Source organism: Macrosteles quadrilineatus, unplaced genomic scaffold (assembly GCF_028750875.1).
Source record: "Macrosteles quadrilineatus isolate MER2022 unplaced genomic scaffold, UCM_ALF_1.0 Scaffold_1__1_contigs__length_201487025, whole genome shotgun sequence".
In the NCBI taxonomy this organism is placed as follows: domain Eukaryota; kingdom Metazoa; phylum Arthropoda; class Insecta; order Hemiptera; family Cicadellidae; genus Macrosteles; species Macrosteles quadrilineatus.
The window spans coordinates 26,516,908-26,531,539 of record NW_026542594.1 but is presented as its reverse complement, the minus strand read 5'-3'; the positions used below and the strand labels follow the sequence as shown (position 1 = coordinate 26,531,539).

The 14,632-nt window shown below is 33.4% G+C and overlaps 1 protein-coding gene across 1 annotated transcript in view; it reads right to left on the bottom strand.

Moving 5' to 3' along the window:
- The window catches only part of LOC129005582 (guanylate cyclase 32E), a 152,018-nt gene that overhangs the window by 62,569 nt on the left and 74,817 nt on the right, over window positions 1-14,632 (bottom strand). Inside the window, exons 3-4 of the mRNA XM_054434507.1 lie at window positions 12,371-12,507; window positions 11,650-11,873 (exon numbers count right to left, since the gene is read on the bottom strand). Coding sequence (XP_054290482.1) covers window positions 11,650-11,873; window positions 12,371-12,500 — 354 coding nt within the window. The 5' untranslated portion in view covers window positions 12,501-12,507. The remainder of the gene's footprint in view (window positions 1-11,649; window positions 11,874-12,370; window positions 12,508-14,632) is intronic.

Here is a 14,632-nt window from a genome sequence, read left to right as displayed (position 1 = left end):
AGTTTTAGAAGGGAAACTGGCAATATTATAACATTGTATTTATTTTTGCACCATTAGTAACATAGTAATAATAATTATTACACTTTTTTTGGAAACTACAAAATGCAATTTACAATTCATGTATAGTACGTATTACTTTAAACGCGTATTAAACCGTATGGTTCTACATAGCCTATATCGTAGGTGTACTTGTCATAGGTAAGTAGTATAAGTGCTATGATAAAAATTTACAGAATTTTGTGCAAGAAGGTTAACTAGTGATTAATTGTACCAGAAAGTTATAGGTTATTAATATCAGTATACTTACTATGTATAATTAAATGTGTACGAGTTTTTAATGGTTTGTGGGTTGAATTAATAGAGCCAATGATTAAAATATTTCTTTTGAATGGTTTTAAAACGATTATCTAGTTATAAAAATACAAAATTATATTAAATCACAAACACGTTTGCCGGGAATCCTATCCATTTATAATATCGGTATCTGGTTTATAAAAAGCTCGTTCCTACCCCTCCACGTGGACAAAGATCTTTTTTGAAGATTTGCTATCGTTAACTTGTCCACGCTAAAGTTTAGCGATTTCTCATAAAACTTCAGCAATAATTTTTGACAGTCAATACTCTTTTCTATAATGATTGCTTTTGTGCAACTGTGAAAATATTTGACTAAACTAGGGATATGCAAGGTTATGAAAATTAATTCATATAGCCTAGCATACATTTTGAGAAGATATTTTTTGTAATAGTTGTAGTCATGTTTATAAAATACTAGTAATTATTTTTATTAGTTTTTTGTGGACATATATTTTAGGTTTTGAAATATTACCATAAATATTATTTATACATAGTTTCTATTTCAACGTCCTCCTTGTAGCCCATTGAAATACTCACTAACAGTTAACGTTAAGAGTCATTCTGTTGAGAAATTGGGAGAGCAAATTTCTCAAAATACAAATTAAGCTCACAGCAACTAATATTTAAGCAAATCCTTCTCTCCAGTAATATTTTAAGCAGAGTGTTAATCACTAATTATTGTGCGAGAATGTTTACCAGAGTCTTCACATGGTTGTGCTAAAGTTCCAGCAAAAAGAAATGTAGATGAAAACTGTACATACAACCAACACAAAACTAAATTTGTATGTATAATTTTTCAAGCTAGGCCGGGTGCCGCCAATGACGTTGAGAACGATGCCTGAGTATAGCTCGGGCATCAATATTTCATATTGTTAAATCAAATTAATTTAATTTATTTATTTTGTTATTTTGTTGTTGTTTATTTTGTGTTCTATTTATTTTGTTATTTTATTATTTTGTTAGGCCTAGTATTATTATGTTATATATATTATTGTATTATATATTATACTTTAATACTTTTAATACTTTATTCTGAAATGGCGACCATACGTATATTATATTTAATAATGTACGGTATATAAATTATTTTCTAAAAAATTATAATTTTTTTAATTTAATTTGGTAATAAGGATTAAATTAAAATAATAATGTATGCATACAAAATTAATACAAACATTGGGGTGAATTTTATAGAAACTCTTGCAGTCGTAGCTATTTTTCTTTTTTGAATGTTCATTGCTTTTTTTATATAAAAATAACCTTTTTAATTGCCCTATAATATTTTATATTTTATTAAAGCTCTTGATTTCCTCTTTAAAATTATGTATAGATTGTGGTGTTTTTAATAAAACTAAAAAGGGTTAAAAATAATTGAATTAATACTTATATATACGTATAAGCCCTGTTAGGTTCCTATGTTTATCTGCTATGTTTTTTTAATTTATGTACTACTCAAAATTATAAAGCAAAACTTTCATCTACTAAAGATAGGGGGTGGGAGAGTTTGATCCCTGGCATGGATTAGTCCCAGATTCGGTAGATTTTGATCTTCTGCTCGCCAAACTACGGGTTTACCGATTCGATGCAACTTCCGTGGCCTGGTTTTCCTCTTACCTAAAATTATTAGGATTATATGTCACAGCAGACAAAGGTTGATCATAAAGGGTCCGACTTTTTGCCGAAGATTAGAGGTGTCCCACAAGGTAGTTGCCTAGGGGCTATCCTTTTCTTGGTTTACACTTCTGATTTTAGTATCCAATTAAGATATTGTGCTATTCATTCATATGCAGATGATACACATTACACATCTTATCGCTTCATTTCCATCTTGACGCAATCAGAGACGTAAACTGTGATCTAAGTTTGGTAAAAAATGGTCTGATGATCATGGACTGAAACTCAATCCTGATGAGTGCTCAGTTTTGCATGTCAGTAATTCTTCTTTGCAGGTGTAATTAAATTCTAATAGGAGCAGTATGATAATTTCGTTGGATGACATGCCTTTATCACTTTGTTCCTCATAAAAGTTTCTGAGCATTGAGTCGTATCAGTCGGGTTGCTGTTGGCAAGCTGAGGCGGTTGCACAGGTTGAGGTCTGTACTTCCGTCGTCAGCTGAACTTCAAATAGTGCAAGCAGTGATTTATCCATCTATTCATTATTGCCTTCCTACTTTTTCTGGTTGTTTAACATAGAACAGAATCAAAATACTGACAAGAATTCAGAATAATGTATATAATTTGAAGACATTTGACCACATCAGTGAATTTAGATCAAAAGCAAATACGCTATCCATTAAGCAAATCTCTGATCTTCAAGCTTCAATCATAGTTCATAAGACGCTGTTGAAAACCAGCCTCAATATCTGAATAAGATATTGCTGCAAAGATCTGAGGTTTGGGAGCGCAGTACTCGCCAGGGAGGCCAGCTGCAGTTACCGCGGGTTAGAACCGAGATGAGAATAAAAGCCTTTTCCTACTTTGGAACCCTGGATTCACCCATCCCCACCCCTGGAACCCTGGTTGTGGTTGGAACCCTGGTTCCTTTGCCAGCAGGAGTGAAACAAAAAAGTTACAAAGCATTTAAAAAGGATGTTAAAAATATTTATCTTCAGTTTTATTTTCTATGGAATTGTATTTTACTTTACTTTTATTAGTCATATCTGACAACAGTTTTCATGTAAAACAGATCTATGATCTGATGTACGCTGGCTAATAAAGACGTGATTACATAAAAAAAAGTACATAGGCCTACAGTACACAAAAAGCTATAAAGTGGAAAAAAAGTCCCGGGACAGTTAAAACATTTGAAAAATAATAAAGAAAGAGTTTAAAAAATAGGTATAAAGTTACAGTGCATTAAACTCATTTTATCACATTATGTAAGGAGGACGGCCTGCCACGAGTCTGAAGAAAATCTTAAATATAAGCACAGATTTTTATTTACATCAAATTAAAGGACTTTACTAGTAAAATAAAAGGCCACAAATTTGATCTCAAACGGACGCCTAAGTCCAAAATGACAACTGTTCAAAGATTGCTTGAATCTTCCATTTTGAATCTTTGCACGGCTGACATATTTAACTCGGTTGTCCGTTTGAGTTCGGGTTAGCGGCATTGTATTTTACTAACAAGCCTTTAATTTTATATAAATATCAACCACGTTTAAGATTTAGGGAAGTCTTGTAAATATTGCAGTGAACAATCGCTCATTTAACGCTAAATTCATTTTGATCTGTCAGAATAATACTTGAAAGTTTTCTTATATGAAATGAGCCCCTCTAGCTCAACTACTACAGTATAAGGTGTTTTGTAGTTTATTGTACCTATCTGTCTTAGCCGTGTCTTCACCAGTATAGTGGTGAGTACAGCATACCTACTTCTTTATTATACAATATGTGGAAATGTTAATACTAACATTCATTGAATGGGGTCCTATTAAGACATTTAAAATTAATCATTTGATTGCATATCCACAATTAATTATGTTTCACAAAATTGACATATCTGACCAAAACTATGTTAATCGACATATAAAGCCTAAAGTATAAGTCCAGACTCTTAAGTAGGTTTATAACAAAGCAGAAATTTTTTTTAAGCCGTACTTATCAGTTTGATACACATTAATGTGTGCGTTAAGGATTGTCTGAATATGAAATAGGAATATAAACACAGAAAAATCTGTAATCTGGTTTCATAAAGCAGACAAACATTTCTTAAAACGTGTCATTTCAATAGTAAGTTGAAATTGGTGCTTGTAAAACATCAAGACAATGTTTGAAAGTTTCTTAGTATTGACCATCTGACGATCACTCAGCACAGTTTCAACCACATGATTCTGTTGGATCACAAACAGTAATAACTCAATAACCACTAAGTTTTATTTTAAGCTCAAGTATAATGAATCATGTTGTTACTATCAAATACCTAATAATTCTAGGTATCATTAATCATATCATATCTTTTTAAAGGTTGGTGAGACTCTTTTTATTAGCCTAAAAAATTTTGATTGTATAAGCAACAAGCTTTAAAATATCGTGAACAGCTAATTATTATTTTATCGTTACTATAATCATCAAAGTGCTCTTTGCTGGTAAAGCAAAGATAGTTAAAAAATTAATATACTGGATATTTGAAAATATTATTTCCTTATAGAGTAATTGAAAAGTTAATCAAAGAATCGGGCATTCAATATTGGATAGTCAACAACAAAAAGGAAAACAGATTACTTTGCCGATCGGTTAAAACCAATTTTAGTAAGTTAACTTAGGAACAGAGACCAGGTTCTTTTGAACTGTTTTATTGGAAATGGAATGATCCAAATAAAAATGTGTACTGCCTTAAATCTGAACTTTAATTATTATTATTTTAAACACACTAATTATTAAACACCAACTGAAGAACGTAAAGATAACAATTATTTTGCCAGTACTAATGAAATTATATGAAGTTGTTAAAGTGAACATTTCCCATGCGTACTAAATGTTAAATATAATTTCGAATTGGATACAGAATTAATTTATATTTTTATCAAAGTAACATATGGTAGCAGTTTTTAGTTGATTTACCTATTATGTTTATTAATATGGTGACTGATAAATACTGTTTAGTTTGCTTACTGGCTTATATCCCATCGTCTTAGAAATTATTGTTTCTACATTTAATAATTCTAAAAAATTAGTTATTTGTGTAACTAGTGAGCTTAGTGGCACTTTGCTGCACACGAGAGCAATGTTTACGCACGAGCCGCAAGCGAGTGCGGAATGATCTCGAGTGCAGCAAAGGCCTTTTGAACTCGTATTACACATTATATATTTCCTACAGTCACTATAAAACATATAAATAATTAGTCTTTCAAACACTATACAACACGTTTTTAGTTTCAGCTGGCAACACAAATAGGTGCCCTAGAGAAAGTAGTCACCGGTCCGTATCACTCCGCTATTTTTTCCTCGGCAAGCAATGTGCTCCGTGACTTGAGAAAATAGTTCAGTATGTTTTTGTAATTTGAAGTGGTTTCCGCGCCTAAAAAATGCTTTAAAGGTATTTTCTTGTTTATTAAGATCGTAGGAATGTTTTAAAAACGTTTAAAAGAAAAGTCCAGAAAGTTCAGAAATACCGAAACTATAAACACGAAATGACAGGTTAAATCGTAATAGTCAGTCAGCCGCTCATAGTAATATTATCTTTAAGTGATGCCAACCTATTTCCAAGCGTACCCGGATTACGTGCATAATAGAACCGCGTTGTTTTGTGTTGTTTCGTTGGAATCCTGATGTGCGCCAAAGTATAAACCGTACGAAAAAGTATTAACCGTACGAAAAAGTATAAACTGTACGACAAAGTATAAATATTTAGCAATTAGCAGCTTTCTGTACTATAAACAGTACAAGGAAGACAACTTTGTCGGGTGACTGTAGGAAAACTATTTTTTATAATGATACTACCGGTAAGTACTAATATGTTTGCTGATCTATTTGATGCCAAAGACAAAGGACTCTACAGCACATTAGCTATTTTAGATTACTCTCAAGCATTCGACTCTATTGATCATGAATTATTATTGGCAAAAATGAAGTACTATGGTTGCAGCGAAAAAGTTGTATGTTGGTTTCGGTCCTATTTGGAGTCCCGACTGCAGGTTACCAAAATTGGGAGTGGGACATCAGATCCGCTTTGCAAATTGCGAGGTGTTCCTCAAGGTAGTTGTTTAGGCCCTGTGCCGTTCAATTTATACACGTCTGACTTGCCCAGAAGTGTAAAATATTGTACAGCACACTTGTATGCTGATGACTGTCAATTACACTTGTCATACAAGCCAGACATGACATCCGCAGCAATTGAACTCATCAATGCTGATTTGCACAGCATTTTTCAATGGTCTGCCATGAATGGCCTTGGATTGAACGTTGACAAGTGTGTTGTCATGCATACTGGACCACATATTCTAATGCAGGAGTTGAGAAAATCTGACATTAAAGTCACCCTTGATGGCATGGGATTGTCTGTCTGTGACACTGTCAACACGCTTGGTGTTGTACTTGACAAAGACCTCTCTTTTCTGACCACGTCACATCTGCAGTCCATCGCGCAGTGGGAAGATTGAGAGGTCTTAGCAGATTCAAAACTCTCCTGCCAGAATTTGCCAAAACGCAACTCATGCGGTCCTTGGTCCTTCCAGCCTTCACATATTGCTTTCCTGCATATGGAAACAGCGTCTCTAAGGAGGATATGGCAAGAATTCAGAGAATTCAAAATTCTGCCATAAGATTCATTTTTGGCCTTAGTCGCTTTGAACACGTGTCCTCCTACAGAGATGCTGCTAAGCTCATCCCAATGGATGACATGTGCAGAAAGCTGACCTGCTGCCTGGTCCACAAAGTGCTCACGCTGGGAGAGCCTCATTACCTCAGCGAGAGGCTGAAGTACAGGAGGGAGATCTGTCTGCGTAGTACTCGCTCCGACCGCAAGCTTCACTTTCCTAAAGTGAGGCTTGAGGCTGGAAGAAAGTCTTTTTCTTATTTCGGCCCGCGGTTGTACAATGGCCTCCCTCAAGAGATCAAGTGTTCAAAATCGTACAACACATTCAGGGCCGCAATGAAAAAAACAAATGTAAAATGTATATTGTAATTATTCTGTTGTAATTTGTTTGTATATACTTATGTAAATATATTAGGATAGTTTAGATTTAGTGACTTGAGTTAGTTTGAAAACCATGTATTATGAAACTCGCTCGCAAATAAAGGCCTTTTTTATTTATTTTATTTTTAAGTTAGGTTTTATCATTCAAATCTGCATTCAATATTAAATGTTTGAGACAATAGAATAGAAAGGCTAAGTAGGACAGATCCTTTGTTGAAGTGATCAACTACTGTTTGTCGAGCTCTCGGAAAAGCTGTTCTCAGCTCACTACTTTGCTATTCAGCTGACGATAATCAAGGTAGTTTTTGGTTCGAAATCTGTTAGTTTTGTTTTAATTTAATCGAATGTTTGAGAGCTTTTAATATTTAAGTAAGAAGTTATAGTTTAAAAACAGGCTTATCATGGGTGACACGTGATTAATTTTCAGTAGTAATAGGGAAGCCGTTGTTGAATTTTAAGACGTAAGCGAGACAATATTTTTGTACAACTCGATAATTTTACAATATATCAAGTGAGCCGGTTGGAACTTGACTAAGATGACTTTAGAATAATAGCATTTTCTTACAATCATGAATCTTAGTATTAAGTATGATATTGACCAGAAAAAAGCTACACTTTCTTTAATTTTGGTATAATATGTGGGGTCAAATCGTAAACAAAAAAGCCTTATTGTTCACAATGTTTCATTTAGCGTATTAATAATCCATATTAAAACCTATGTTGGGATTTTCAACAATCGAAATAAAGTATTTCAATAAAAGTAAAAATCTGTTAACAAAACTATGTAAGAATGTTGACTGAAGACAAAAGGTTTTTTTATTTTGTAAACAAACAAAACCTTTTCAAATTACGAAATTCCTACAACATTAATTGCTCCTTATCAATTTCTCTTAAGAGGATATTTCAATCCAAATAAGATCACAGCACAGGCATCACAAGAAACTTCTGTTGACACATGAAAACCTGTGAGAGGAAGTGTCACTAACTTACTAAGTAGAGTACTGAAATGATTTATGGAAATAGCATTTACAAGTATTTTAGATTATTAAAGTATGTAGGCCTATCGCCATAATTGTACACTAACGGTTTTAGTAAAGGGTTTATAAAGGATTTAATTTGCTTTTACAGTATTAAATATATTCAAAACTAGATGAATATAGATGGTACTGGCTATAAAATTAATAACATGTGAAGGTATAACTAGAATCGCTTTCATAGAATTGAAAACCAGTTGAGCGGAGCAATGAAGTGTCATGGTTTATAATAAAGCAATAAATAAATAAAATGTTTATAGATATAATACAAAACCCAACTATTTCATAATTTACTTATCAGTTTCGCTCAGAACTATAAGAAACTATAATGGAACAATTTCATTAGTAAACATGTGGACATTACATACATATCCTTTGAATAGGTATTTTTTCCTGTGTTTGCTTGCTAATGCAATCTGGTAAACCTGGTGGTTCTGGTTGAAACAAATCGACTTCCTACGTCGTGGACCTGTTTCCATACCTTCCCATAGCATTTTAGTTTTGCAAATACATTAATGTAACTGCCACAAACGGTTCCCACACTCCGAACTGTCAGCCTTCACTACTTCCTTCACCATCTCCAATGCCATGGACCTGATCACCTACCTTCCCATAGCATTTTAGTTTTGCAAATACATTAATGTAACTGCCACAAACGGTTCCCACACTCCGAACTGTCAGCCTTCACTACTTCCTTCACCATCTCCAATGCCATGGACCTGATCACCTACCTTCCCATAGCATTTTAGTTTTGCAGATACATTAATGTAACTGCCACAAACGGTTCCCACACTCCGAACTGTCAGCCTTCACTACTTCCTTCACCATCTCCAATGCCATGGACCTGATTACTTACCTTCCCATAGCATTTTAGTTTTGCAGATACATTAATGTAACTGCCACAAACGGTTCCCACACTCCGAACTGTCAGCCTTCACTACTTCCTTCACCATCTCCAATGCCATGGACCTGATCACTTACCTTCCCATTGCATTTTAGTTTTGCAGATACATTAATGTAACTGCCACAAACGGTTCCCACACTCCGAACTGTCAGCCTTCACTACTTCCTTCACCATCTCCAATGCCATGGACCTGATCACCTACCTTCCCATAGCATTTTAGTTTTGCAGATACATTAATGTAACTGCCACAAACGGTTCCCACACTCCGAACTGTTAGCCTTCACTACTTCCTTCACCATCTCCAATGCCATGGACCTGATCACCTACCTTCCCATAGCATTTTAGTTTTGCAGATACATTAATGTAACTGCCACAAACGGTTCCCACACTCCGAACTGTCAGCCTTCACTACTTCCTTCACCATCTCCAATGCCATGGACCTGATCACTTACCTTCCCATTGCATTTTAGTTTTGCAGATACATTAATGTAACTGCCACAAACGGTTACATGTTTCGTGTTTTAAACATTTGACATTTGACAACGGTGTTTTGACATTTCAAAATAATCCAAAGTATTATGAAATAACTGACGAACTTCAAATATAGTGAAGACAAATGAATGTATTAATTATCCACTTAGATTTCTCTGTTACACCTTTTCAACTTTAATAAAGAGAAACCCAATAAAAACACAATGAGTGTTCGTTTTATATACCACGGTCTAGTTTGAATATACCTTAAATATGAAGGGAGTCCTAGAACTCTTTTGAACATTTCATAAAAATATTTATTCCTTAGGACGGGGCAAACTCATTTCACAATATAAACATTGGCTCTCCACTGAGTAGTTTTTTGTCTGTCGGTCTGTATGCGTTTTTTATAAACTATATTAAAACTCAAGATTTATTCAAGATAGAAACATCAAATTTTATATACATACCTTGATAGGTAAATAAGGGTATGAGATATCGTTGCTGTACCTAAACCAATTCCAAAATTGCTGCCGTATAAAAGTTGTAATGCAAATTTTCACGAAAACCGTCAGAGCTATAAAACAATATTAAGGTAGGTAAGAAATGCTCATATAAAAGCTAATTCAACCGACACCTTATTTACTAAAATCTAATAGTAAATAACCAATTAGTAATAATTTTTGCAGATCAATGTAATTTCATAACACAACAATACATACATAATACGCTGTCTTACGGCACATATGAGACGCTACCCGTCATTAATCAGCTGTTTTCTGCCAACTTCATGCTTAACATGGATCAACTGTTTATTATTAATAAATCATTTATGCATATCACTGTATTCCTCACGCGTGTGTGTTCTAGGTTATACTACAGTATAAGCTAGCTACATGAAAACAAAACAACAATACTGTTTTAGCACAAATGTTGACATAGAACATCTAATGTTTACTTTTTCTACTATAACCAATTTGGTGCATACTAATAAACGGCTGATCCAAGTTTAACATGAAGTGCACTAAACAGCTGATTAATAATGAGCAGCAACCCATGTGTGCTACAAAACAATGTTTTAGTTATGTTTTGTAGTATTATGGAAATTTAATTGATTCGCAAAAATATTACTACTTCGTTATTTAAATATACGTTTGTTAATAAAACTAAACATTCTTACGAGAGAAAATACCAAAGGAAAAGTAGCCTATATTCGCCTCACGATTATCCTCTGAATCTACAGAATGATCGTGTACTTAGTATGGATTGCACTTTTATAAAGACAAACTCAACGAAAAACATCGTAATCAGAGAAACAGAGACGCGACGAAAAGATTAAAAACAAACAATGCTGTAATCCTATGGGACTATTCATTCTATCCTTCAGCTCCCCTAAGTCCACCGCACAATGTCTTCAACTCGATTATGATCAAACAAATCCAAAAACAATTAATATTCTTATACTTTTTTTATCAGAAAAATGACATTTGTATAAACTACCCGCTGATGATTATTTTTTATTAATTAGTTTCAAATACATGAGACATTTTTTAGCAAACAGCACCCAAGAGCAACTTGAGATGCCTCACACTGTGCTGTCTTATCAATGGGAGCAATAACCTGGTCACTAGGGATTACTTGTTTCATATTATTCCGTACTTTATTGATAGGTTTTTGCATTCGTGACACAAGGGGCATATGCTCAGATTGAATAGTGATATCTTCGTTAAAGAACTAAAAAAATGTATTAGTTTGGCTTTGTAAATCTGGCAAGGTGAAATGTTTTCTGTGATACACAATTTGATTAAGTGAACCTTAAGTATAATCACTGTAAGATACTAAAATCTAATGCTGTGCTTATTTTACTTTGCAGACGTTGATAAAAAGTCTTAATCGAAGTTAACACCAAAAGTCTAAAGTATACTAGTTTAAAATAAAAACTGTCATCGACTAAATTTGACCTTGGTGAACTAAGTATTTATTTAATCACCTTACCCTACTTAGGATAGTATACTATGTACATTCTGCACGGGATCAACTTGAGGATGACTGGCTCTTGTCTATGAAAGGTATTAGTAGAACCATAGATTTTAACAGTAAAAGGTTTGAAGATTATTATAATAATATCAGTGTGTTGCTATTCTTTAAATTGAGTGAGTAATAAACCTTGTACAATCTAAGTGTTGACAAAATTACAATTAAAATTTCGAACAACAACCTAACAGAGTAATCAACAACAATCCTCACGTAAGAGATGATGGGCAGGTTGAAGGCAGCTGCCATGCGGCCCTCATGTACACACGTCTCCTGAGGCCCGATGTACACAGACACGTTCCTGGTCCACAGAGCTGCAACCTGGCGGATGGAGCTCGTCTCCTCGCCGTACGTCTCGGCCACTACAAGGTCTAGAGAGTGGCCTAGTGATCCTAGCTGGCCACTGTTAACTTCTTCTATGGCCAAGCTGATCGCACCTGTGATAAAAGTAAAGTAAAAAAGTCGTATACAAAGTAGCTTTAAGAGCTAAGACATATTTAATTTTGAAAGTGTTATGGGTAGACTAAACATTATTGTAGACAATGAGTTAATCGGTTATGCAATATAATCTAAACCATTACATTATGCGTTACAATTTGTATTGCATGTAGTTATTGTGTGAAAACAAATCATTCTAGAAATCTGTGAACGTTAATGTTTGTTTCAAATATAATTGACCGGAATTGAGCATAGTAAATTACAACTTAAATCCAACATTTACACATTAGGAATATGTAATTACTTCTCAGCAACGAATGGTGGGAAATGATTTTAAATTACCCCAAGAGAACCTTTTAAATTATATTTTGATAATAATGATAATACATATCATTGTTAATAACGTCATGAGTATAAACAATCTAAGCAACTGTACGGATGGTACATGCAGTAAAGCCATACAGGGGTTTGGTATGTCAATACAAAGTACACTCACCTGAGATGGTAAGGCCTGGTCGCTGATATTCTCTGTCCCCAGGTCGTCGCTGTGAGCCTGTCAGATAACCCAACAGGAACTTGTCACACAACGCTGGTGACGTCAGTAGCAGCACCAACACCACGTGCATCCTCCCTCTGAAACATTTGGGCAACTGAGATTGTATATTATGTATCATAAGAAATATAAACCACTAGCAGAGTACCCGTCCTTCGTACGGGCTTGGCGTATAAGTCTACAGTATAATACATATACCATAGCATAATAAGGTTCTACCACCTTTTTTTACCACTAAACAATATAATAAAGTAAAATACAAAATATTTGCAAAATATAACAAATTACTGAAGAAGAGATAAGAGCATGTCTATTGATCGGAAACGTAAGCTATAATGATACGTGATTGATATAAAAAAAAAAAAACACACACACATAAACTTTCACATTAATTTTTAATATTAGTATGATACGTTCACAATCATTTTTTTAATAACATAAACTCACCATCACAATGAACTTCCAACAGCAAATAGACCAAATGTATGAATTTATTTGAGTTATAGTTAACATATTAAAAAGGGTATATTACATACATTTATCGTCGGATAATTGGTATGATAATGCATGTTTAAATGTTTGTAAGTCGTAATGTAAAAGGTATACATTAATTACAGTACATATGGTCAAACAATCTTATAAAACTACAATTAACAATAAATTTTTACTATATGGTAGTGGTTCCGTTTATCTGGGCCTTATATCTAAAAAGGTTGGGCTGCGTGGTCAATTGAGCTAAAGATAACTCAACAACTCATCACTTCAATGCATAAATCAAAATAAATTTTAATCACCATTGTATTTTGAACAATATACAATATCTTCATTGCATATCATCTTACAGCGGACAAAGATTTGTTATACTAGACATAATTCAATATTTAAACTATTCAGTATTTATGTGTTTATATAATTTATCATTGTTAGTCTTTTTTAAATATTTTTATATTGTTGTTATAGTTATTGGAAATTTTATTTTTTATGTTGTTATTGCATAGCATGAAAGTGTAAGTTAGATTGAAGTGAATGGACAAGAAGAAACCCACTGCAGAAATTATTATAAGTGCATGGACTGCTTCAATGTAAATGGTGTATACTGTATTGAAGCATGTAAATAAAATAAAATAAAATAATAATACACACCTAAATCTAAATGGTCACACTCTTGAAAATAACTGTTCGATTTACAAAGTCACTTTTCATAAAACACAATTTTGGTCGAAAGTCGTATGTAGGATAACATTTTTTTAAATTGACACATTAACAGACATATTGACAAGTGGTGTTAAAGAGAAAGAGGGAGCCTAATCCATTTATACGCATGACAAACTAATGTTAAACAAATAATACGAAATAATTTGTATATTTACTGGATTATAATTAATCGACGATAAACATTGTTTTGTGGCTTCATTTTTTTCATGAGTGCATGATTTTTATGTGCACATTGAGACGCACACTGAGAGGTTGGCCTAATTTTTGCCTTGTTTGTTTTTTTGTCAATTCATTATTCCACAGTTTTTTGGTTAGTGTTAACAAGTTTTTTGAGCTGTAGATACGAAATTTTGAATGCTAAATGCTAAAAGCGTTCTTATTTTTTACATAAAGCAGCAAAGTTTTACTAAATAAGATATAAACATTATAACGGCTGTCATTTTAAAGCCATAAAATAATTTTTAATTAATATATTCATGCAAATAGTTGTTTACAAATTTATATCGTATACATTTTATAAAGACATCCTTAATAGTCATTCAGTTTAAATACTAAAACGCTAAATGGTGGATATCTCGTTAACGAGACATTTTTGGAAGCTTGGCTGATTATTTACTGAACAGCCTGTATAAGATTACTTGTATTTCTGTCTGTCTCAAATGTGAGCTGAACAAACAAAACATGGACGAGTTGAACATGCAGCAGTGTGACGTTACTGAGGGCGGTATTCATACAATGCAGCCAGTAGAGATAAACCTAAACATTCTGTATTTCTTGAGAATATCTAGACGTCGTGTCGCTAGCATAACATTGTTTTATTTTCGCTGTAGTTTTTGAAGCTAAACCATGACTTTCTAGGTCATAAATTTAACAATTTAAGATTCTGTGAGATAACAAATTTAACGTAAAAAATACGGATATATGTTTAGCAGCATTAAACTACGTACTTTGTACCGCCAAAATCACCAAATGCCTCAAATTCAATATTAA